Raw genomic sequence first — 25,931 nt, forward strand, 5'->3', positions numbered from 1 at the left:
TAAACATCATAGATTTGTTTTTCGTCTGAGCTACTGTGCTTTCCCTTTCAGAATTAATCTCTCCGGAGTCTCTGCAGTTCTCCGAGGTGACGTCTAGAAGCTTCCGCACCACCTGGGACTTCAAAGGGACGGACGCTCTGTCCTTCCTGGTTCGCTTTAAGCCCTCGGCGGACGTGACGGGGGATTACGTCACCCTCTTCGTTCCAGCCGACACCCTGACTGTCGTCTTGCCCCACCTTACTCCCCTTACCAAGTACGAGGTCAACGTGTTCGCCCAGTATGAGCAGGGGGACAGCTTCCCCCTGACTGGAGAGGAAACAACTCTGGAGGGTAAGTCTCCATTTTCATAACCACCATCCTAACGGCAAGAATGGCCATAGCTAGCAGTGTGTATGAGTCACCTAAAAGCTTGATCTGATTGTCTTGCACTATTCCTGACCGCTGCTACTCTGTTGTAGAACAAGGCACAGTGAAACGGCTAAGGGTCTCAGATGAAACGACAGACAGCTTCCGGGTCTCCTGGCAGGCCGCCCCAGGGGGCGTGTTGAGATACCGGCTGACCTATGTGCCGGTCCAAGGCGGCGTGGAGATGCAGGAGGCGTTCACCGAAGGACCGGACACCTCCATTGTTCTTCAGGAGCTGTTCCCCATCACCACCTACCGCGTGTCTGTGTCTGCAGAGTATCAGTCTGGACTGGGACAGCAAATGTTCACCGAAGGCACTACCAAAGAAGGTGAGCCAGCTCGTCCCATGCTCACTGTGAAGCCCCGTGTCACTCTCTGAATTCCATTCCGTTGTTTTGTTCTCAAGTGCCCGCCGTTGTCAGTTCATAGTTTGAAAGTTAAAAAAAAAACAAGGATCCTCCAACTGCGCTCATCAGCGTCATCGTGGGCGAAAATGCGTTGAATAAGTGATACTTAAGTGGAATGACAAACAAGTCAGGCTATTTTCAAAAGTCGTATTTAAAGAGGGTGTCTTTTCAGTGTGTAGACCGTCTCAGAGACATATGTTTAGTGTTGATTCATGTCACGGCCGCTAAAAAAAACACACGCGCACACACACACACACACAGCCCCTTTTCTCAGCCTGAATGAGAGCCGGCATGAAACATAATTCCCCCCTTTTTGTCTTCTGCTGCCAAGGTCTTTGTCAGAACTCTTGCTTGAATATCGGAGTTGCGTTCCCTGGCTAAGGTCAGAGCCAATAGATGGCAGACAGGCAAAAGCTTACATTACAGGCCTCAGTGCTCTTGGGACACTCAGTATACTGGTGGTTGTTTGAGTCTTAATTAATGAGCCTATTTGCCTTTATTGGGCTATTGCCTGCACTGATTGTGTGTTTTACCTCATGCTAAACTAAGCGTCGAATTTAGGTAGTTTAATTTTTCAAGACACCTGAAACTGAATATGAATTATAAAACTATTACCGATACCGGCCTCAAAATATGCTGCCTCAATTTGATTCTTTGTGGAACAAACCATAATATATTGGAACTGAACTTCAATTATGTGAATGAAACCATTGCAGGAATGCCTCACCTTGACACTAATTTTCTTTATGGTAAGTGATCTACTCCATTTGGTGTGCAAATCAGCAGTGTTGGCAGGAACCTCATACCCTGTCAAGACCTGAATCTGAAGCCTGTGTAGATGTTCTTCAGAACCAGAGGAACAGTACTGATAAATGGGTTTTAATGTTGCTCTCTTCGGTTCCTCAGCACGGGGGTCCCCTCGAAACCTGCGGGTCTTCAACGAGACCGTGTCCAGCATGCGGCTGTCGTGGCAAGCAGCACCGGGAAGGGTGCAGCAGTACCGCGTGGCGTATAAACCATCCACCGGCGGAGAGGGCAAGGAGATGATGGTGAGAGGTGACACCACCAGTGCCCTGCTGAAGAACCTGCAGCCCGACACGGAGTACGAGCTCTTCGTCAGTGCACGCTACACCTCAGGCCTCGGCGACCCGCTGATGGGAACCGGAACCACTCTGGAAGGTACCTAACCCGATCTCTTCATCGTCGATCAACAGCACACTGGTTAGTGATTGGGGACAGCTGACAGAACAGCAGCTATTTACAAGACCTTGCAAGTTCCAACTCCCAAAGAGCTCCTGAAATTTGTATCATTAAGCTCCGTATTAAACTAGAAGTACCCTAATAAAACTGTTTGTCTGCATGAAGGGTTCAGAGGATCATCCAAGCAAGTTGGAAAATAGCTCCAAGCACAGCTGCACAACAAAGGGGAACCTAAATATTCTGGAGCAGATATGTCATTCTCCCCTTAGGTATTATTCTGCGCTGTGGGGTGCGATCGTATTACTCTGCTTAACAGTCTATAATTCAGTGTCTAAAGACAGGCATCAATAATCACATCATAAGCTCTGGTAGTACTGAAACCCTTGTTTAAAGGTTCTGCAATCATGCAGATGTGCATGGAGAGAGCAGGCCAGTGCAGACCCCGTGTTTCCATGAAGAATGATGTTCTGGGCGGCTAACATCGAGCTTAGGAATCGAATGAATCTGGGTGTGGTGGCGGCCTCATTCTTCTGATGATTTATGGGAAGTTCTGCCTCGTAAACGAAGAGGTCCCTGGAGCTTCACGCAGAGGCAGCTGTGCTGAGTCGAAATGCGGCGTCGCAAGGTGCCGTGCAGGCGGGCAGGGTGGCGTTCTTTCATTAAGACGGTGGACAGCGACGCGAATCTGCGAGCCCTGAACGGCATTTTTCTGCCCTGAATCCAACTCCAGTCATTCAATGGAGAAAATCACTTATCGCACTTCTGCACATTTCTCTTGCGCTCCCGATTTTTCACAAAGGGTGCGTGAGATTTCCAGGATCTTCCCCATCTCCTCAGGGTTTCCCGTAGACTTTCCTGGACGTGTCTCCCGTGTGTTTCCACTAATCGGCAGAATTCCATTTGTCATTGAATTGGGAACGTTCAGACTGACGGTCATTTATCTGGCCGCCACTTTCGTCCGGAGCGACTTTGCACTCGAGTGCAGCAGTAAGTGCAAAAATCTAGAATTAATGAAACGCAGCTGGCAGCGTATGCAGGCATGTATGGGGACGAGTACAGTTGGCGGGCTGGGAAGGTGACGTTATTTGGGGTTTATTATGGAGAGTTTATTGGATTGTTTAGAATGACACTAATAGTTTTTTGCAAATATTAGTCTTGAGAGTGCAAACAGATGAAAAATGTTGTTATGGAAAATGAAATTCGGTTCAGTCGATCCAGAGTTTCTACTCAGCGAAAAATTGCATCAGATTTTTTTCTTGGTAGCTTCTGTTTCTTCCATCCATTCTCCCTGTCCTTTTAAACATCCGTATCTGTAGTGCAGGGCCCCAGTAACCTAAGTAAGCTTTTTACTGTCTAACACACCACCCCACCAAGAGACCTCTTTGGCTTTACTTGCCAGTCCCTGTCATCAGCAAAAACGTTCTGAAGGACTAGGCCTGCTGTAGGTCTCTTTATCTCAGGACCTCGGTGTTGGGTCGGGGGGGGGGGGTGACCTGGCAGGAAGATAGAAATAAGTACTGAAAGGAGACATCTGTTCCTAATATTGCTGCGCTGGCAATTAGCAGCGTGTCTCTGGTGGATAAAGACTCTGGGTAGCATGAAGTCTTGGCTTGGGTCACGTTGTTTACCCCCCCGGGGGGGCACGTGTCAACAAAACGGCTACTGTTATCCCTTTCAGTGCTCCTAATACAGCCATGAGATCTTGGTCTGCCTCTTGTCTTGAGAGAGGATCAGAAATGGTTCATGAACCGTGGTCTCTGTGTCGAGTGACAGTGTGGAAGCAAATGCCAAACTGCTCCATTAAATGTGCGGAAGGCATCTGAAAGCCTCCTATTTACTGCTACGCCACTGGCCAGATGTAGCACATGCACCCAGACCTCCTCATTCTGATGTGCTACGTCAACCTGATATCAGCACTTAGTCCTAATTCCCCTGGCCAGTTACTGTGTGGGGAAAGGAATGTTGTCTGTGACACCTAACATGTCCTACACTCCATCTTTCCATGATGCATACTACAAAACCTTGCATGGGGGCTCTCATCGAGCCGCCGACTGTGAGCAGAGCTGAAGCGTGAGAGGACATGAGTGGATGGTGCTGATTCTGAGTCTTCAGTGTCGAGCGTCTTGGGTGCAAAGTCCCAGCTGTGGGGTAGAAGCGATGAAACACGACAGTAGGTCAGCACCTCTGGTGGAAAGCTGCAGCAAGGCTGTGATAAAGACCTCAGATACCCTGAATCAGGGCAGTGGAAGCACATCTGGGGGCTCCTCTTTGTCTTTTGCGTGCTCACTCCCAAGTCTTGTTCATGAGAACATCTCAAGGAGAGTCGTGCCGATTCTCGCGCCTTGTAACGAGCATGGCGACGCGCATCTGTGCTCTCAGCATCATAAATGTCTGCAGCTCAATGAGGGCGGCCCCTGCCAACTCTATCCCCTGCCAGCTCTGTCTCCAGCCCCTGGAGTTACTGACTTCCCACACTTGACGCATCTGTCTTTTTGCCATAGCAACCGGATGTTTCTGACTGCCCCCCACCAAACCCCCCACCCTGTTGGACAGAGAGAGGTCTTTTGGACCTGATGTCGGCTGATGTCGAAGGCTTACGCAATGGAGACCTACTCCCACGTGGCTCGGAACAAGGCAGAATGAGTCTGGCAAGGAAATGAGTCCTGCCATTCACCGTCCACCACTGAATCGTTGTCATTGAGCGTTATGTAAAGCAGCCCATGGGATCATGGCATTTTCCGGCCCCTCCCTGTCTTCAGACAATAGCTCGTGCTTCATTAGTCGCCGAGCACTTTACGTGGTTCTCCTGGACGCCTCTCGGCCCGTCGGATCTGCTGACTCAGTGAATCTGCCCCCCCCCCTTCCGCCCAGCCAGTCCGCCTCGTCATCAGAGGCCCCAGGGTTCCCCGTGGGGGTGCTTCCTGAGTCCGTTCCCATTTCAGACATGTTCCTCGACGTCATGAAGAATAACACACTGACTGTTTTGTTCCCGGTTCTTCTGGGAGGCCAGAAATTCACAATGGATCAGAAAATCCATCTGAATGTCGTCTCGGCTGCGATGAGTGTCCTGCAGGGCTGTCGCTGGAAGCAGGAGTCCAGCGCAGACATAATAGTTATGTCGCATGGAAATGGGCCTTGTAGCTTATTTACAAGAAATCATTAGGCTCTTATGCAGGATGATCTAACACGAAAAAAACTAACAGAAAAGGAGCGATCGTTTTTCCTTAAACTGGCTCTCAGGTCTTGATAAGGACACTTCAGCCCCTGTGGTGTTGGGTAACACAAGCCTGTACAGGTGTTTTTCATTTCATTCTGGGGCCAGAGTTGAGCTCAGTAGGTTTGAGAACACCACAGGCAGACCTTGTAGCGGTGGAGAGCTTGTTCGGGGTGAGTAAGAACATGGGCGACTCCCCTCAGAGGTATCTACCTTCCCCCGCGTTCCCCAGACTCTCACACTGGCGTGACCATCAGGCTCGGCATCCTGCGATCCCAGAAACGGGCGGGAGAGGGGGTGAATGAGGGGGCGGATAGCTCTTCCATCTGTGGAAAAGAAAAGGAGAGAAAACAGCAGCAAGGGCATCGGTTAAATGGGCCGATTTTTATGAGCAGCATCCGGAACATTCCATCGGAGAGGCACGACAGGGCGGCTGGTGGAGATTCAGTGCCGGAGCTGGAGAGAACTGAAAAGAAGCAGGGTAAAGGCACTAAGTGGGTCTCAGTTACCCCTACAAAATGTGGGCTGGGGGGGGGGCTTTCGTGCTCCTGTCTGTAGCCGGACTCATGCTCTCCAGCACCAACTCTGGCCATCGGAGAGATTGAATGAGTATTACAGACACTGGGGTTGCGTGGTAAAAAATGACGACATGACGTAACGCGGACTCCAGCTGTGACGGGTGCACCGTCTGTAGTGCGTAACGCGTTTTGGTAAAAGTGCGTAGCAGGTGGTGGTTTTGGACTAAACCGGAAATTCGAAACGCGATGCCAAATTGAGGGAAATTAAGCTTAAATGGGCTTGGCTAACGGAGATCGGCACATTGTCAAGGAGTTTGTGGCAACAGGAGAGCGACGGTGCCTATTTCCAGTAATCGGCACGTGGTCTTTGCCGCCGGCACGTTACGGGGGGCACGGAGGGCTGACCGGCACGTTCCTGGGTGTTATGATAGTGTCACTTTCCACACGGCACCGTAAACCTATAGCTCGGAGTGTAAGTGTTCAAAAAAAAAACTCTCCTGTGCGCTGAGGCGCCACTGGGGAAGGTGTTGAATTCAGTGTGGTTCTGGTTTCCTGTCTGGGGTTTTAAGTGGCTCTGGAATATGTGACAGAATGCCGGAGGAGCCCCTGAATGTGTCGGACCCACATGTCTGGGTGAGAGAGAGGCTGAGCGCATGACACACAGATCCGATGGGATGAGAGGGAGACTGGATCTCTGCCAAGGCTGTGGTGGATCCCCATGGAGGATTTACACTTACACGCTGAAACTTTGAATCAGGCAGACATATTTAGCAGATACTTTCATCCAAAGCAAGAACCATAAAGAAACAGAGACGGCCCCTAGAGTTAAGGGTCTTGGTCAAGGGCCCCAGCCGTGAAATCGTTTTGATAGCTGGGATTTGAACCACCAGCCTTCTGATCATAAGAACAAAAGCCTAACCCTGTGAGCCACACCTCCATAAGAATGAACCTTTGTTTTTGCTCCTGCCAAAATATACTTTTAACTTTTTGAACTACACACCTGAAAAACGATGACTTCAAGCAAGGTTATACTAAACATTGTTTCAGGGGTTATTGGATCTTTTGATAGCGATTTAACCTTCTGTAGTACAGCTTTGCCTGTCATTAGTGGTATTCGATATATGAATGTTCCTGATGCGCTCAATCTCCCTCAGTAAAAAAAATAAAAATGAAAGCGTCGTACGGTGAATTATTGAACATCTGATATATGACACACACAATATATGATGCTGCTGTTTTTCACTGGAGCTTCTTGGGGAGTTGGAAACAATTAGTTTGTTACATTAGCAGGAGATTGGGATCTGTGTGCCGTACATATTAATAACAAAAAAACTGCCTGCAAAAACCATTAACCTGCAATCCTGTTACTTTGCCCGGCTCAGGAAAGTCAGTCTGGAAAAGGATGTCGGTCTGGCACCTCTCACTGGAATGCTCCAGTAATTCCAGGTCCCACTTATTCTTCTTAATGCTAGGATCAGGCTTTAATATAACAGCCATACAGAGGGTCTGTAAGCATTTACATTTGAATGTTGAAAGTGGGGTTTGGCAGTGTCTGTGCTAGACAGTAGAATGGAAATGAATCCTGCTGAATTAGGAGGGTACATTTATATATGGTGTTCTGAGAGGCCTAGAATGGAGGTAAGGAGGTAAAAAATGACCATGCTGTGTGTTTTTTTTAATCCTCTTCGGAAAGCCATATGGCTGGACCAGATGTCATGGGAGGGTTTCTAGGGACATTCAGACCAGGTGAAAACTGTCACAGCTGCTGGAGAACTTAGGTCTGGAAATGGATCACTGAAATAATACTGTAGGTCTGAAATTCTTTGTGGTTGGAAGTTTTTTAGGGTGGGGAAAAAAATGTCCCCCCTACACACAAGTTGTGTCGGATCTCTGCAAGGTCAGCCACCCAGCAGCTAAGAGGTGTGAACGTGAATCTACTTGCCGCCGTTCATCCCCTGAGTGTGCCTGCGGGGAACACAAAACATTTTTTTTTTAACCTCCAAATGTGGCTGGACATGAAGGGGCTTAATATGATCATCCCCTCCCTTTCGCTTGAGGGCCAGAGTCTTGCTGCTTTCTGGAACATGCAAGTTCATTAGCAGATGATTAACACCTCAAACGCCAGGGCAGGTGGCTTAATGCCTGCTTCAGTCTGGACAATTACTACAGTGTGAAGATCACACAGGCGGACAATGTTATGCCTGATAGGCAAGTCGTAGATATTATTTATTTAGCAGATTTAGCAGAGAGTTTCATCCAAACAACTGATAAAGCAGGATAGACCAGTCCCTGGAGTATTTGAGGCTCAGTGGCCCAGCAGTGAAATCTCTGCATACCATGGGGTTTAAACTGGCAACCTTCCGATCACGGGGACATTTCCTAACCCAAAAAAGCCACACACTGCACTGCAACAAACATTTTAATTACATTCATAAAATGATTGCTTAGTTCCTTAGGGTGATGATATGATGTATTTCCTGGCTCATCAGTGATATTTGGTTCTTTGTTTTTCCCCAGAACTGGGTTCCCCTAAAGATCTGGTCACCAGAGATGTGACAGACACCAGCTTTGCCGTGCTGTGGACCGCCGCCCCCGGGAATGTGCTGCGTTACCGTGTCACGTGGCAGTCGCTGTTCACTGACGAGTCTGGCGAGAAGTCCGTCCCTGGAGACATGACCAACACCGTGCTGGACAGGCTCACCCCAGAAACTCGATACCGGGTCTCCGTCTACGCCACCTACCGCCGTGGAGAGGGGGAGCCACTCGTCGGAGAAGAGACCACAGATAGTATGTCGATCTTTCCTTCTTATCTTATACCTTTCACAAAAGTTGTTCCCTACAAATGATACTTACAGCATGTAGGAAGCAAGTCCCAACCCAAATTCATGATGGGGGGGGGGGGTAGCTGGTGACCCTCGAACTGAGAAACCGCGCCGTAGAGTAGTGTTGCCCAATCAAGTCCTCAGATTTCAGTGCTTGGGGATCCAGCCAGGCTCAGGGGGCCAGTGACCCCATCTGCACTGGAAAAACAGAAAAGGATTCTCGCCTAAACTGTTTGGACAAGCCTGCGCTGCCCAGGTGAAGCTCTCGTATTTGAAGTAGGACTTTTTTTAATACCGGCAGCGGTTGAACTCTTGCCCCCCCCTTAAATCCTTTGTTTGGGAAGCGGTGACGTGGGTCTCGCAGGAATGCGGGGTTGTAGGGCTCTTATGGTGGCGTCAGGCGGCTGTGGCAGGCGTGTTCTGGTGCTGGTTCACTTTCGGTCAGCCTTGGTGACGCATCTGTGTGACACACGATCTAGCGGGCAGCACCTGCTGTCTGTTACGCCGGAGGGTGTTCAGAAGTCCGCCTGGAAAAGTCCGTATATCCCAGCCAGTTCACATATGAAACGGGGGGTGGAAAACGGTATCGCTGACAAGTAGGAGCCATGGGGAATTCATGAAACGTGCTGACGGACGATTATTAAATAGGTATTTTATTTATTCTGGAAAATAAGTTCAGGTACAATTTTTAAATGGGAGGCAAGTCAGGCATCTGCTGGGATTTTTTCTTTTTTTTTTGTTTCCATGGTCAGTGGAAAAACTGGAATCTCAGAAAGGTGTCGTGTCCGTGGTGGCCGACTTGTGCGCTGGAACATTGGACGTCACGCTATTTCCGTTCATAAAAACCCTCCCGGCCACTTCTGGGTGTGATAAAAAAAAATAGAAATATTTCCTGGGATCGTCCCCTTTCACACTTTCTGCCTTCTGCTAAGCTCACTGCGGTCGCCGTGGGTTTCGAAAAGATGACGGAGGGAAGAATTTGCAAGCCTGTAAAAGGTCCGACGCACAGCTGAAAGGAGCCGCCTGATGGGCTGGGGTGTAAAAGCGGGGCGTGGATTGCAGCGGACGTGCTGTAAAGCCCCCGTGTTTCACCAAAGGATTAACACCTAAAGCCAGGGAATTAGCAATCCCTCCGTCACCACAGACTCTGCAATATGTGCTTTAAAGGAAAGAAATGTCTTAGAAGCACATTTCAAATGCCGGCAGGTGCAGTGGTTAGCACTGTTGCCTCATACCTCTGGGACCAGAGTTTGTGTGTCTGCTATGGCTCCATGTGTGAGCATGTTGCATGTTCTCCCCATGTCATCGTGGGGGTTTCCTCTGGGTTTTCCAGTTTTCCCCCACAGTCCAAAGACACGCTAAGGTGAACCAATGGTACCAAATTGGCCATAGGTGTGAATTTTGTGTGTACCCTGCAATGGGTTGGTACCCCAACTTGGGTTATTTCTGGGATAGACTCCAGACTCCTCCTCCCCCCCCCAGCCTACATAGGACAAGCAGGTATATAAAGAAAAACAAAATCCATCCATCATCCATCCATTAAGGGCTTAACCAATACAAGGTCACAGTAAACTTGGATCGTATTCCACCAGACATAGCGCCCAAGGGTTGGGATAGCTGGGATTGGATTCCTTAAGAAAAAGAATTTAAAACATTTTTTGCTGATAGAAGGACCTTTTTTTCTCCATCTCATTAGTTACTGCTGCAGGGAAAGCTCTGGCCGTCTCTGACGAGACTGAGCGAACCCTGAAGGTCACCTGGAAGCCCGCTCCGGGCAAGGTGGTGAACTACCGGGTCTCGTACCGGCCCGAGGGTAGCCAGACGCGGCCTATGGTCGCCAAGGTGCCCGGCACCAACACATCCACCATCCTGAGGCGGCTGCAGCCCATGACCACCTATGACATCACGGTGGTGCCCGTCTACAAGCAGGAAGAAGGAAAAGCAAGGCAAGGAGTAGGACGGACACGTACGTTGGTCTATAATTAACCATGTGTGACGGGAAGCAGGGCTGGGCGACCTGGCGGCACGGCAAACGTATCACAGCTCCGTCTTACATTCTGCGGGTTTCGATGCCAAGGAGAACATCTAAGTTTACGGTCAGACGCTTAGCAGTGTTTAATATTTCACAGATAGCAGTGATTTACTAACTTTTAAAAGCCTCAGGTAAAACTCCACAAAAACCGCAGCATCTACAAGGATGGTTCTGGTAAACCCAGTACTTCTTAGGAAAAAAAAAAAAAAAAGGAGAAATATTGTGATACGTATCGTGCATCAAAAAAAATGCCTGAAAATATCCTGGCATGACTTTTGAGACCATGTCACCCAACCCTGGATAGAAATGCTCTGTATGCTGTGTGTGTTGGGTGGGGGACAGGGGGTGGTTATTGGACAATATAAAATTCCAACGTGCCGAGGAACCAATCCTGGTTGGTTTAACTGGATGATGTTGGCTCTGTGCACTTTAGACTGGAAATGGTGTCGCTTTCTCTTTTTGTAGCACCTGAATATTAAACTGACACAGATCGTAGTAAATGCAGACTCCTGCGTAATTCCAGCATCATCCAACCCATTTGTCAGCTTTCCATGTCTCTCCTCTGTGCTGATATCAATGCATCTTCTTTGTGTTTTTTTTGGTTAGTCTCACCGTATAAGTCGCCAAGAAACCTGCAGACATCTGAGCCCACCAAGCACAGTTTCCGGGTCACCTGGGACCACGCTCCAGGAGATGTGCGTGGCTACAAGGTGACCTTCCACCCCACGAGTGACGAGGTGGACCTGGGCCAGCTGCTTGTCGGGCCCTATGACAACACCGTGGTGCTGGAGGAACTGAGGTGTGTGGAGAAATCACCGGAAGTCATCTGTCGCAAAGTAGAGCACCACGGTCTGACCGGTTGGTGGAATACTGACCCAGAAACCATGGCTTCTGCTCACAGGGCTGCAACCAGGTATACAGTGAGTGTGTTCGGAATGTTTGACGGAGGTGAAAGCATGCCATTGGCTGGGCAGGAGAAGACCACCCTCTCTGATGGGCCAGATCCCCCACCATTCACTGTGCCAGGTGGGAACCGCCCCAACCAATCCTGCCAATCAGGATGATGTCCAGAAAAGTCCCTGCACTGGAAACATTATCCCATGTTGATACAACTTGCCTTTACATAACATACTTTATATTATCTCATAAATGCTTTACTTACACTCTCTTTAATATCACTATAAAATATTTATAGGTTTTCCAATCTGTGGAATACTACAATTAAAATACATATGTAATTTTTGCAACGTGAGACATTTTTTTAAAAGAAGCATCTTGTTCTCTTTTTTTCCATTTCAATTTCGGAAAATATTTCGGAGTTTTTTTTCCCTCTTTAGTAGCCACAGAATGAGATGAGTTTTGCTACATGCCTTCCCACTGCACTTACAGTTCTAATGAATATGCCATCTGCTAGATTCTTTTTTGACACATCGGGCATTTTTTTTTTTTTTTGTACTAAAGCAAAATGGAAAAAAAATGTCTGTTTGCAATTACAAATGTTTTACAACCTCACACATCTGAAGTACAGGCCGCCATTGGTTAGCGTGAAAATAGAATCCGTTATGTTTTTCATATAAGACTCCAGAGTCCCAATGACCTTGGGCTGAAATTCCTTCCATAATCAGTAACAGTTGAGGGACAGAATCTGTCTGAAAGGGGCAGAACTCAAAGGTGTGAAAACAAAGTAGGAGGGGCTACATTATCCGAACGATATCTTAGGTGACACTAACCTGTATTACTCCTGCAATAAATTTCTATCATGGCGATTTTATTTTTCCAGCAGTTCTCACTGAAAGCATACTACTCTGTTAAAATAATTTTCACAGTGGCAAGCTTTAGCATGGATCGAAATAACAGGTCCCCTTGGAAGGACTGAAAGATAAACATTTCAATGGGAAAAAAAACCCACCGCAATCAATCTAAGACAAAGCACTCCTGTTTTAATGCCAAGTATATCACTGACAAATACCGGAAACAATAGTTCACTAATTTTGTCGAATATAAATTAACACCAGGCCAACACCTGGTTTAACCGATATATCTTTTCAAAGACTTTCGGGATCCAGCCTTTAATAATTTTTCTTTTTATTACTAAGTAACTGAGTAAAGGCAGCCAGCACAAAACGATCACTGGGTACAGAGTATCCGCACACATTTTTTGGACATCTGCTTGACGGGGAAAAGCCGATAAATCAAATGTCATGTAACTTGTTTTCAATTGCAGACAGTGGCAGATTGCGCAATGTGTCTCTGCCCTCTCACGCATTGGAGGGGAAAATCCTTTTCATCCTGCAGGTGTCTGGAATAGCAAGCGCCGGACAGACGAGGAATGTGCAGTAATTCTCACTGGAGAGCATCTCGTATATCTTGTGTCAAGAGGGTGTCTTTCGTGATTTGATGGAAGGAATGCCCTGCCTTCTGGTCTCGGCAGGGCTGGAAATTTCATGGGATATATGGAATTGCAAGCAGGAAGATGCTATGAACAGCAGGACAACTGTAATGCTTTTAAAACTGTAATGAAAGGAAAGACTGTAATTATGAGTTTAAGTTGTAATGGAAAGTGTAACTTTGGTTGTGTCTGTTACTTCTGCTGCATACTATGAATCCATTACATCCACTTTTGTTTTCCCCCTGCTTCTTTCATACTTGATCTTCTGAAGCTTCAAAAGGTGTCACCTTGTGTTGGTCTGTCTTGCTTTACAACCCATCAAGAAGTTCACCTCTCATTCGTGTATGTCTTCAGTCCAGTGGGGAGGGTATGTTTCATTGTCTGATGTGGTCTGATGTTCTCTGGAATCTCAGAGGTGGCATGCAGGACCACCGCTCAGGCTGACATCGTCCTCCTGGTGGATGGGTCATGGAGTATCGGGCGTCTGAACTTCAAGACTATCCGATCATTCATCGGCCGCATGGTGGGAGTGTTCGACATTGGACCGGACAGAGTGCAAATCGGCAAGTGATTCTGCAACACAATTTGAAGATTCCAGAAGTGCTTCTACAGTTTCCATGTTTGTGTGTAGCTGCTGACTGTATTGTTCTGTATTTGATTGCTTTTCACAGGTCTCGCTCAGTATAGTGGTGACCCCAAAACCGAATGGCACCTGAACACTCATAAAACTCGGGAATCATTGTTGGAGGCCGTAGCCAACCTACCTTACAAAGGAGGCAACACCTTGACAGGTGACTTTTGTAGTTTTCAAGATGGGCAGCTAGTTCAGTTTTAGCTGTGTTTTGTAAACTGTGTTTTGACATTCCATTGTTAAAGAAGCACCTTCACATGCTTTAATCTTGCTTCCTCAGGTCTGGCTTTAAATTACATCCTTCAGAACAACTTTAAGCCTAATGTTGGAATGCGGCCAAACTCCCGCAAAATTGGAGTGCTCGTCACTGACGGCAAGTCACAGGATGACATCATCGTTAACTCCCAGAAGCTACGTGACGAGGGCATCGAGCTCTATGCCATCGGTGGGTATATCTTTGAGCTCCAAGTAGCTCCGAAAGCTTCTGTGTGTAATTAAACTTGAACTGCTGGAGAATGAGAGCAGCATTAACAGTAAATGCATTGACTGATTTTAGGTGTCAAGAATGCTGACGAGAATGAGCTTCGGTCCATCGCCTCGGACCCGGATGACATTCACATGTATAACGTGGCTGACTTCTCCTTCCTCCTCGACATTGTGGACAGCCTCACAGTCAACCTTTGTAACAGCGTGAAGGGCTCAGGTGGGCCCTGTCTCCTCCTCCTCCTCCATTGCTCTCAGCTCTACTCTCTCATTCCTATCTGCCCTTTAATTGCCCTCCTTACTCCCTGTTTGTACTGATCGTCAGAAAGGAATTCCAGCACAAGTCCAAGATTTATAAACAAAGTGATTACTTCAAACAATCGGCATCAATCCCATTTAGTGTGTATAAACAATTTAGTATGGGAGGCTTAGAAGCCCATCAAGAGCTGCATGAACTGGTTTCCAAAGAGATCCAAAAGACAACATGCAGTGTCATGAAATGTCAGGTGATGTGTGTGAGGACAAAATATACAAATATCTCAGAATGTTGGCTATTTCATCACTAAAACAGTTTTTGAGTAATAAGTAAAAGTGATGTTTTCCTATGTTTTCTTGCAAGACGGTGGACTTGGGGCACCTACAGACCTGGTGACCTCTGAAGTGACCCATACCTCCTTCCGGGCCACTTGGACTGGACCCAGCGAGCCGGTCGATAGGTACCGCGTACAGTACATGACGGTTTCTGGAACCCAACCTAGAGAGGTGAGCCCTGATGTTTATCGGCCAGTACCTTGACTGTAGAATCCAAGGGTTTTCTTGTTGACTTGTAACTACCACAGGAGAGTTTGTTCTCTGTCCTGCATAATATTCTGGCTTTTTCGCTTTTTAAATAGCACCTATCCTTAGTTGAATCATGTGTGCTCATGGTAGATGACAAATAGAATGAGAGCAAATACAATAAGATTAGCCGATAAATCACTGCAGCTTGCATACAAGCTCCCACGAGTGATGTTATCACAGCATTACCGTATCACATTATCAGAGATGTTCCATAGCTTCAGGCAGACATTCTCGGACCAAGGGTTTGAGGTGACGTGATGGAGACGTCGCCATTAGCGTTTCCAGAATTTAGCTACATGAACTGTTCATTGAGATCAGATTGATCAGAATCCCTATTTTTGAGCTCTTCATCTTTCACCCTCTTTCCCCAGCAAAAAAGTGGATTTGGCCCCATTCCACACACTTTTACTAGTGCGAGCCCTTTGCCAGGACCTGTCTGCCTAATAATGACGGGGCTGACAGGGAGGTTTCCATGAAATAGGCCTCAGGCTGTAGCTTCGTCTTCAATTACATAACAACTTTCTGGATAGCAGGTTTTCAGCTATACTCCTGTAAGGTTTTGTTTAAAATAGCCAAATTAAATACTTTTGCCTACTGGCAACAAAATGATTTGAGTCCAATGAATCTGGCTTTTATTTCTAATGGTTTTGACTATGAAGCGATATGCTCTGCAAAGCCTTGCTTTGTTTCTGTACGCTTAATTGACAGTAGCAGAAGTTACTTTGAGTTGTTTTAACATAATCCTATAAGAAACTCACAAATTTGGATGATTTGTGTTCCCTTAGCCATGGCGTTAAACTCGATGTGTAATCCGATTGGATTCAGGCTCCCAGTGACTGACACTTTTTTTTACCAATGGGAAATGTTTGTTCCTATAGACGTTTGTTTCGGGGACTGTGACCACTGCCGTGCTGAAGAACCTGACCCCCCTGACGGAGTACATCGTCAATGTTTACGCTATGCTTGAGGATCAGACCAGTGAGCCTTTGAAAGGCACTGAAACTACCTGTGAGTGTCCACCATTGTCCTTTGAATTGTCCTCTTATTCCATACTGAAGCAATACTAACTTTTATTACTTAACTACTTTTTTCTTGTACAAGCTTACTGTGCAGGGGTGAGTTTCCCGAAGCGTTCTTAACGCTACGTCGTTCTTAAGTTCTGTGTTAAAAGATAGAACTAACGAACGACGTAGCGTTAAGGAGGCTTCGGGAAACTCACCCCAGTTGTGTATCATATTGCTTGTTGGACTTCTTCACGATACCTGCAAATGGATCGTTGGGGCCTGGTAGGGTGGCAAGAGATCGATGGGTGGCTTCAGATGTTGGGAAAAACTCTACATGAAAATGAATTCAATTGATTTCTCCTTCCTTGTTCCAAACAGTGCCCCTTCCCTCTGTGAGGAGCATGACGGTCTATGACGAACAGCCCACCACCATGAGGGTACGCTGGCAGGCTGCAGCCGGTGCTACAGGGTACCTGCTGCAGTACATGGCCATAAATGCCACCGTACCCACCACGCAGAAAGAGGTGAGGTCAAGTCAGGCCAACCTGGGCCATTTAGCTGGAAATGGAAGCTTTGAGCTGAGCTGACAAGTAGAAAGGTTATCCCGTTCTCTGGAAACTTTCACATCAGGTGCCGTCAATGAACAGTAGGTTCATTCTTGCTGCTGATTCATACGGTATCTGATACAGCACTGTAACTGGAAAACGGATGCCAGAGCAGCCACCGAGAATTTCCGTGGTTGTGTTATTTCTTTCAAGCCATGCCACAGCATCCCATGATCATGTCCAACCTTGTGACTTTCACAGCTGCGAGTCGGCCGAGATGTGACCACAACCCTCCTGGAGAGCCTCATCCCCAACACAGCCTACACTCTGTCCATCTTTGCTCTTCACAGTGGTGCAACCAGCGACCCTCTGTCCGACCAGGGTGTCACCTGTACGTGAACTCCCTGATTTTTTTTTTTCTCCGTTTGAATCCCATCAGAAGGTTCTCGAGGTTGTTCGTCTCTTACTCCAATTTCTCTCTCATCCCCTTGCAGTGCCTCTGCCCACTGGAAATCTGAGGATCACGGACGTCACCCACAGTACCATGAATCTCGACTGGGATGCCGCGCCAGGGAACGTGCGCAAGTATATCATCACATACAAGCATGAGGACGCAGAGGCTAAGGAGGTAATTCTGAGCAGTAATCTGCATCAGGCTTTCACAGATTGCCTTAGCTTTGGCCAAACCAAGCTGCTAAAACAATAAATCATCATCCGTTTCTGGAAAAAAAACTACATTTCCCACATTCCCAACAGTGGCAGACAACACCTGATTGAAAGTATTGCCGATTAAGCAATGTCCTGCAATTAATTACCTTAGACAGCCGGGTGTGATGAACTACGACCAGTGGGCCAGCGAAGGTTTGGGTCATCCAGATTCACGTTGCAGACGTCCTAGAGAATAATGCTTCTGGAGATAAATTGAAAGAGCAGACTTTGTCTGAAGGACTGCTGAAGTGGTCGTCTGTTCTTGGGGCCCTTGGGTTTGACTTTACAGCCTGGGCTTTCTGGGAGACAGTGGCTTGCAAGGTCCCTTGGCCCATCAGACCACATCCTGCGACATCAATCACAGCTCGGCTCCCCTCGTAACCCGTCGGCTTGGACTTGAAGTAAAAACCGGGCCTGGGGCCCCAGTGGATTTGTGATCGGCTAAAACCCTCACGGAGGAGGCCACCCGAAATGTGGCGGCTCGGCTACTTGATGGATGGTGTGTCCCTGGATGAGTGATCATGGCTGGGTTCTTTTGGAGAAAACAGGAACTTCACAATCAAAACCCATCGCTGTGGATTTATATATGAGGAAGCCTTCTTTGAGATGTAGATGGTTCCAAATTTACAGCCTTAAAAAACAAAAGCATTACCAAGACATTACCGAGACTGCCTCGAGAATTACGGCATCTTTGAAACCCTTCGCAGTGGACTCTGGGTGGCTGTGTATTCATGGAAAGCTGTGGCTACTAAGTAAATGAGGCATGGGATCCTTGTTTCTTTGGATGCTTTTTTTCCTACCTGAGGAGACCATTTGAGGATTACAAATGATTACAAGATCAGTTTCAGAGTTCTCTTCATTTATCATTCCCTCAAACTTTTCAACAAATCCTTTACAGAGTGTAAAAAACCAGCTAAGCTGAATTGACTCCAAGAGCTCTTTTTCCAGTGATTCTCCTCCACATCTCAAATAACAATTCACTGATGTTCTCTTACAGTTATGGATATTATGCCACTCAGCACACACAATCATATTGAGACATTATGAGCTCCTGGAAGGAAAGAAACTTTCATGTCATGCTAGTTTACCCTGACTTTTAGGCAACCCATTCAAGAGTTATGAGTCACTCTGAACATTGTACTCAATAAACATTGACAACTCAAATCTAAAAATAGTCTTTACTAAATTTCTAGTAAAGTTTTATTTACTGGTGTGTAAAATAACAGACAGTAATATGAAGTATCCAGTCATAATGAATTGTAAATAGTTTTTGGCAGGAAGGTGCTGTTATTGTTAAATGGTATACGACATATGATTTCAACTCATTCAAATCATTTTTATTTTTATATTCAGACTGAAGTCTCAGGTCATGTGACGACCACAGTGCTTCGTGACCTCATCTCCCAAACCGAGTACGATGTGGCAGTCACCCCAGTGTACGATACAGGATCGGCTAACCCAATGCTCGGACATGCTGTGACTGGTAAGGAAACTTCCTGAGCCGCTCCTCTTCAGGGTCCGTGCCTGGTAAATGCTCACATGTTTTGTTGGGATAGCAGCCTACATGGGTGCAAGTTGTCTGGTCATACGCAGTCCTTCGTTGGCTTGCTGCCATTTTTTTTACACTAAAAATATCTCTGAGGAGAATTCGATCTCTTCCCAACACTAGATTAAATCAATGACTCTATACTTTTTCTACAATAGGTGTTGTCCCTGCCCCCAGTAACCTAAGGTTCTCAGATGTTACCTTGAGCAGCTTCATCGCCCACTGGGAGCACGGTGCTCCTGATGTAGCCCTCTACCGAATCAAATGGGCCAAGCATGGCCAAGACGACTTTCAATATGTAAGTGAATCATCAGGCATCAGAGGGATGAGCAGCAATCAGGCAGCTTTTCCGCCGGTGAGAGCTGTTAGTTTTGTGTTTTTGCTTCCTCTCCTAAAGGCCATCCTGAACAATGACGACACCTCCTATCTGCTGGAATATCTGGATTCCGACACCCTGTATGATGTGTTCATCACAGCCATCTACCCCGATGAGTCCGAGAGCGAGGATCTGATGGGCAGCCAGCGCACATGTAGGGCAGCGGGGAATCGTTTCCAAATAGACACACAATTATGGATATTTGCCTGCTTTTGCTCAGCCAAAATTGTAACACCATTTTTTTTTCTCTTACAGTGGCAGACATTCCTACGCCTGGTAAGTACTTTGAGACACTAATTTCCATTCCTAATGAATCGATCACAGAGACAGAAAGTGTGAATTTGGTTCCCGGGTTTGTCTCCAGCACCAACGGGGCCCCCTCAGAACCTGCAGGTCTACAATGCCACCACCACCTCCCTGACAGTGAAATGGGACCACGCCCCAGGCCGCGTCCAGAACTACCGCATCACCTACAGACCGGAGGAGGGGGGCAGGCCCCAGATGGTATGTGAAGTCTCCAGTTCCCTAACCTGGCTTACCACGGCGTTCTTGCATCTTTTTCCCACACCTGTGGAATGCTTACTTTTTGACACAGAAATAAATATATTGTCGGACACTAAAAAAAGATTGTGGGTGTCTGTTAGCCATTAAGTGACCTTTATAGCAGTTTGGAAAGTGAAAGACATGACAGAGAACTTGATGGAGAAAACTCCCAGAAGCCTTTGCAAATTCACTGCCTTTTCTCGGGTTTTTTGTGGTATTTCATTGTAATGTGCATATTCACAAATGAGTTTTGTATAGTCCAGATACTAGCTGTTTAATCTTAGGTGAACATTTTCACATTAGGAGATTTCTAAAATCTGAAATTGGACTGGAACCTCCGGAGATCCAGATCGGAGTAGACACCCTTTGTATTTCTTCAGCAAGCATGGGAAATACTCCGAGGTGTGCAGCATTTCATCTGAAACTAGAGACAATGGAAGACGCACACTTCCTGATTGGTCCTTAGCGACTGTCAATAAACCCACTTCTTGATGATTCGTTCCATCACGGTCCCACCCTTGACCACACCCCTTTCTCACTCTTATCCCACCAATGGCTCCCCATCTGGGCCAAGCAACAACTTTTACTGCACCCTCTCCCCAGCCAAGTGCAGCATAGTAAATCCAACATTCATGCTTCTCCAGTCACCCATCCGCCTGTTTCGTAGATCAGTTATAGATTTACTTTGGCAGCGAAGATGGCAGAATAACAATAGGACAAATATGCACTCTTGAGTCGTGGGGGGGGGGGGAGTTGGGGTAGGAGAATGCCATTGCCACCTTGCAAGTATCTGTCGCTGGCGTGAAACGACCAGGTTGTCTGTCTTTGGCTCTTGTAGGGAGGCCAGTGAGCTTTCTGCAGCTGGTTTGGCGATGGGAGTTTTTCTGAAGACAGCTTTTTGCTGCCAAATACCAATAGACATCAAGTGCCCAGCAGACTCTTCTGTGAAGTGTTTTTGGATTAACAATGGAGAGTTCTTCTCCTTCCAGATAAAAGTAACTGCCATCAGCTGGATCGGTTTACGTTAATGAAAAAAATATCTCCATAACTTCATGTGAAAACTAGATCTGCTGTTGATGCAGCAGTGTGTCACACAGCTAGTAATTCTGAAGTTTATTTGTTTTTGTGAGATTATTAAGCTGCCGGCCTAGGGAAGCACTTGTATGAACGACTCGCGTCTGTGAAGAGTTGGGGCAAAAATCCGACACTTGTTACCTGAAGCCGAGCAAATGTGGATTTTTTTCTCTCTCACTTAATCAGACCCAGATCGGAGGCAAGAAGAACAGTGTGGTCCTGCAGAAGCTGACTCCCGACACGCCCTACTCAATCACCGTGGCGGCGATATACGCTACTGGCGAAAGCAAAGACATTTCTGGCGGGGGCAAGACAAGTAAGCGCCCATGCTGCCTTCTTCGGTATAGGCCTCCTGTTAGAGTCCGAGAGGTCCGTCGGACCGTGAGCGCCACTGGCTTTAGAGCTGAGATTTCTGGCATCCTTCTTGGCTACGTACCTTGCATCAGGGTTGCCAACTGTCACGCACTCTCACACTTTCAGACTCTCACGCAAGAAATCTTACAGCAAATCTAAATTTATTCTATTTTAAACCTAAAATTAGCTACATCAAAAATGTTTGGGTAGTTTGCAAACCCTCCAGACTATTTACACGGTAATAAAACCGTCACATACATGTGAGTGTGCATGTGTGTGCAGACTTGTCTCGAACTGAAAATCTCACTTCAGCCAGCTGACCAGAGATGGCGACCCTGTTACACCTGTCATGTAAACAGTAATGCAGCATTGTGATTTGCTTCCCGATTTCTATCGAGTCCTTAAATAGAAGATGACAATTTTTATTACGTCACCGTTGAGCATATGTATTCTGTATTCTGACATCGAAGGGGAGCGTAGATTCTTGAGGTGCTGGCGAGGGCCTGACACACGCGCGTCGTGCTCCCACATGCGCGCGATTGCATCAGTTATAAACACCGATGTCATTGATGCATTGCAGAAGAAACCACAGCTGTTTCTGGGCGATTAGTAGCATCGCTCACAGAGGGGCAGAAAGGCTGCCATCTCTGCCCTGAATGCGCTTCACAGTCTTTTCAGCCTGTATAAAGAGGATCAGAGCTGCTGTCCAGCAATTCTAAAGAGAACCAACTACCCATTGTCATTGTCATTGTCTACACCACAGAGCCATTGGGTGGAGTGCGGAACCTCCAGGTGACCGATCCCACCACCAGCACACTCAGGGTGACCTGGGAGCCAGCAGAAGGCAACGTCCGCCAATATCGCATCTTCTACGTTCCGGCCACAGGGGGCGATGAGGAACAGGTACAGTAGCCATTTGTCCACAGTCTTTAGCAGCCCATCTGTGTTCGGCTGAGTGTCATTGCAGACCTTTTATCCATATGGACAATACTCAACTTCTTAGAGAAATTAAATTCTGTGACATGGTCGTAGATGCCATTTGGAGATAGACCTGTCCATAAGACCTCATGACCCTTTTTGAGACTGGCCATCTGCCAGAGAGTTTAGGTTTGGTCGGTTGTCACGTCCAGGTAAACCTTATTGACTCGGTAAGCGTTAAGTGACTTTGAAGCAGCATGGGGTGGGAGACCTTGTGCTTGTCTTGGTGCTCTGGTTTGTCCTGCATGAGTGACCACAACCGTGCTCTCCTGTGCCCACCAGACGCAGGTCTCCGGGACCATCACCAACACGGTCCTGAGAAACCTCATGCAAGACACCATCTATACAGTGACTGTGGTGCCGGTCTTTGCCCTGGGCGATGGAAAGCGCATGTCGGAGAACGGAAAGACCCGTGAGTCACATGGCAGACAGATTCTGAAGGCTCGATGTGGAAACCCTCTGAGATCATATGGAGAGAAATCCCTCGTGCTAAATCACCATGCAGTAACACGATGCCTGGAACACAAACAAAACCGAAGATCCACAAAACCATAAACAATGGATTAATTAATTGATTTATGTTTCCAGTTATATTTATGTAATGTAGTTAATACATTACATAAATATAACTGGAAACATAAATCAATTAATTATTTATCCATTTGTCCAGTACATGGTTGACATGATGATCATTCTAGCAAAGAAAAATAATCCAATCCATAATAAATTGCAATTTATAATACGTTAATGAATAATCAATTTATAATTCTCATTATGTCTTTAAGGTCTGAGCTTAAAAATTGGATTATGCATAGGATGGACTCTAAAACCTTTGGTGGATCTGTTCCTGTTTTTTGCATGTATATAATATAGCAGAGTCTGCTTACATAGCACATCTGACTGGGTTTGGGATGGAATTAAAGGTAGCGATTGGCCTCCACTCCTAGCCCAGGCGTCCGCTGCATCGAACCGTAAAACAGAACAAAGGAGCCCTTCTTTTTGAATACGGGGCACGGCTCCTTTCTGCATATTCCATCCTGTGTGTTTTTCTTCACTCTGCTTGAGTTGGGCTCCTTGCTTAGTTTGCACAAACCGTCTCCAGGAGCTGCCAGTCAGCAGAGGCAGGGAAGCACATTGATATAAAAGACCTCTGTTACCAGTTAGCGGGGAATTCTGTGTCGCTTCTTCATTCTTTTTTTTGATGAGAGAAGAATAGTCACTTTACACGTTTCAGTTGTTTAAAGTTACGCCGTTCCTCTCCAGGTATTCTTCAGCAGCTAATCATGTAAAATAGTTTATGCTGACTATGTTGTGTGCTAATTTGATTTAATCCCTAAAACACTTTGATATCTGCATTTTATTTGAGTACATCAAACTTCTTGCTTCTTGAGCTGTCCTGGTTGCACCACATCTGTTTAAAATAGATACCTGATATTTTTCAAATGACAACAATGCCATCTGAGGCAAGTTAAAATAAAAATTGTTTGACAACAGTCCCCGTGAAACTCACACTTCGTGGAATTGCCTCAGGACTAGTTGTTTGCAGTTTGAATGTTGTGTGGTCATGTGGTCTGACATTATGTGGTCTGACACTGTGTGGTCATGCGTTCTGATGTGTGGTCATGTGGTCTGGTGTATGTTCATGCGGTCTGACACTGTGTGGTCATGCGTTCTGACACTGTGTGGTCATGCGGTCTGACACTGTGTGGTCATGTGGTCTGACACTGTGTGGAGTCCTCTGACCTCTCCCCTCTTCCTGTCATTTCCTTCTTCCTCAGTCGTGCGCTCGGCACCCAGGAACATTCAGGTGTACAACCCCACCACCAACACCCTGAATGTGCGATGGGAGCCCGCCTCAGGACAAGTGCAGCAGTACCGAGTCTCCTATGCTCCGCTGACTGGGACCAGGCCCTCAGAATCTGTGAGTTTCCTGGGAAGTCTAAAGCTGGGCTGTCTTCCCGCTGAACTTCCAGTGAATTACCAAATACTGAGTGGACCTTGATTTTGACCAAAAACATTATTTTGGGGACATGTTTGGCCTGCTGATAAAAGTAAATGAGAAATATTTTTTATAATGCTTTTAGATCCTAAAATAACAATAGTAGTTTTTTTTACGGTTACTTAATAGATTGTGACTTATAAATCAAAAAAGGACCATCAAGCCATGTTAGAGAAGCCTTCTCAAAACCAAAACGATCAAGCTCTGTGCCACACGTCGCTTGTTTTTCTTGCAGATTACAGGACTGGATGCTTGAGGCTTTTGGGTCGGCTGGTGGTTTAAGGTCTTGAATTAAGCTCTGGCCTATTAGGAGACAAGGAGCCAGTTAAAACCTAAAATGTTCTGCATTTCAAACTCTTTTTTTTATATTTTTCTTTTCAAAACTGAATGTGTTTAAAATGGCTCTAAACAATAAACGCTTTAGAGGTTTACACTTCAAAAAATTTAAGCACATTCATTTGATTTTAGTAAGTAAAAAAACTTTAATTGTTATAATGAGTTTTTGACATAAACTACCATTTGTATTTGCAAGGTATATTAAACAGATATACATGTGAAAATATTGTTAATCTGTGTCACATGACACTGGTATTGATCAAGTGTTGCTAACATGACTGAGATGACAATGCTTTGGTTACCTTTTTAGTGAGACGAAATTAATCCAGTATAATCTGAAACAGACTTTCCGTGTGAGAAGTGTTAGTTTGTCCCTTTAATCTGGCAAAACACCATGTGGGATGTATTGTGTGGAATCAGTTACAAGGCAATAGAAATGGCATTTCTGGTGTTTACTTATAGCAGAACCACATTAGACACATGCACTTAAGTAGAACCACATGACACACATTATTATGATTTACCATTTATATTTAGAACATAATAAGTATTTTTTGTTGAGGGTCACACGAGTTTATGGATAGGAGGATCTATGTTTGTATTTTGTGTGATCAAGGGTGTATTCCAGAAACGAACAAAAGGAGTTACATTCAAGGGCAAAAATCCAGGTGTTTCTATTCTGAAGAGCATCTTCCCTTGTCGGCTGCAGGTCTTGGTCCCAGGAAACACCCACACCGCCTTCCTGCAACAGCTGATCCCTGACACGGAGTACTCTGTCAATGTGGTGGCTCTGTACGCTGACGGAGAGGGACCATCGGTCGCCAGTGATGGCACGACATGTAAGGTCCCCCACAGTGTTGCACCTCTGGAAACGTTACCCTTCTATAAACAACCAAAATGACATTGCAGTTGTACTGTTCGCTGGCCACCATTAAGACTTTTTCCAATGCGGAGACCGTTTTTTGAACTAGGATGAACACGGAAGTCAAGATGTATGGCATCTCGTTGACTCCCCCCCCCCCCCCCCTCCATTTTTTAACACTCCAGTGCCCCGCAGTGCGCCGAGGAATCTCCGCGTCTACGACCCCACCACCAGCACCCTGAGCGTGAGTTGGGATCATGCCGACGGGCCCGTCCAACAATATCGCATCGTCTACGCCCCCACCACCGGAGATCCCATCGAGGAAAATGTGAGTATCTAAGTTGCTGGGTGACATAGTACCAACCGGGTTTCCAAAGGCTTCACCTTGTCTGTGGTCATGGGGTGGACATATGCGTGCTTAACCATACTTGTGTTCTTGTGTACCTGTTTTACACCATCTGCAGCCCTGCCCCAAATTTCAAGGATGTATCAGTTGCATCCTCACCAAAAAAGACCAATGTCATGATTCATTGCGCCCCAAGTTAATTTTTGGGAGACAAGTTAGTAAGACCAAGACTACAAGTAGAATCTTGTACCACAATTGCATTCTTGGTATAAACAAACACCAAGTCTTTGGTTCCTTATGCTACAGTAGCACTGCATCG

General features: G+C 46.4%; 1 protein-coding gene across 4 annotated transcripts in view; it reads left to right on the forward strand.

Moving 5' to 3' along the window:
- col12a1a (collagen, type XII, alpha 1a) overlaps positions 1 to 25,931 on the forward strand; it is a 56,705-nt gene that overhangs the window by 10,960 nt on the left and 19,814 nt on the right. For 2 of the 4 annotated variants that reach the window (XM_072698741.1, XM_072698740.1), the window contains exons 11-37: positions 52 to 330; positions 459 to 734; positions 1,719 to 1,991; positions 8,262 to 8,531; positions 10,263 to 10,532; positions 11,205 to 11,397; positions 11,500 to 11,624; positions 13,401 to 13,550; positions 13,659 to 13,778; positions 13,899 to 14,063; positions 14,175 to 14,321; positions 14,721 to 14,863; positions 15,820 to 15,949; positions 16,324 to 16,469; positions 16,752 to 16,881; positions 16,985 to 17,118; positions 18,552 to 18,681; positions 18,903 to 19,042; positions 19,142 to 19,274; positions 19,376 to 19,396; positions 19,485 to 19,624; positions 20,924 to 21,053; positions 21,855 to 21,994; positions 22,352 to 22,481; positions 23,848 to 23,990; positions 25,114 to 25,243; positions 25,452 to 25,594. In XM_072698741.1, coding sequence (XP_072554842.1) covers positions 52 to 330; positions 459 to 734; positions 1,719 to 1,991; positions 8,262 to 8,531; positions 10,263 to 10,532; positions 11,205 to 11,397; positions 11,500 to 11,624; positions 13,401 to 13,550; positions 13,659 to 13,778; positions 13,899 to 14,063; positions 14,175 to 14,321; positions 14,721 to 14,863; positions 15,820 to 15,949; positions 16,324 to 16,469; positions 16,752 to 16,881; positions 16,985 to 17,118; positions 18,552 to 18,681; positions 18,903 to 19,042; positions 19,142 to 19,274; positions 19,376 to 19,396; positions 19,485 to 19,624; positions 20,924 to 21,053; positions 21,855 to 21,994; positions 22,352 to 22,481; positions 23,848 to 23,990; positions 25,114 to 25,243; positions 25,452 to 25,594 — 4,331 coding nt within the window. Of the gene's footprint in view, positions 1 to 51; positions 331 to 458; positions 735 to 1,718; positions 1,992 to 5,418; positions 5,708 to 8,261; positions 8,532 to 10,262; positions 10,533 to 11,204; positions 11,398 to 11,499; positions 11,625 to 13,400; positions 13,551 to 13,658; positions 13,779 to 13,898; positions 14,064 to 14,174; positions 14,322 to 14,720; positions 14,864 to 15,819; positions 15,950 to 16,323; positions 16,470 to 16,751; positions 16,882 to 16,984; positions 17,119 to 18,551; positions 18,682 to 18,902; positions 19,043 to 19,141; positions 19,275 to 19,375; positions 19,397 to 19,484; positions 19,625 to 20,923; positions 21,054 to 21,854; positions 21,995 to 22,351; positions 22,482 to 23,847; positions 23,991 to 25,113; positions 25,244 to 25,451; positions 25,595 to 25,931 lie in introns of those variants that run through there. The other 2 variants (XM_072698742.1, XM_072698743.1) reach the window with 2 other exon arrangements.

This window comes from Paramormyrops kingsleyae, chromosome 14 (genome assembly GCF_048594095.1).
Source record: "Paramormyrops kingsleyae isolate MSU_618 chromosome 14, PKINGS_0.4, whole genome shotgun sequence".
Lineage (NCBI taxonomy): Eukaryota > Metazoa > Chordata > Actinopteri > Osteoglossiformes > Mormyridae > Paramormyrops > Paramormyrops kingsleyae.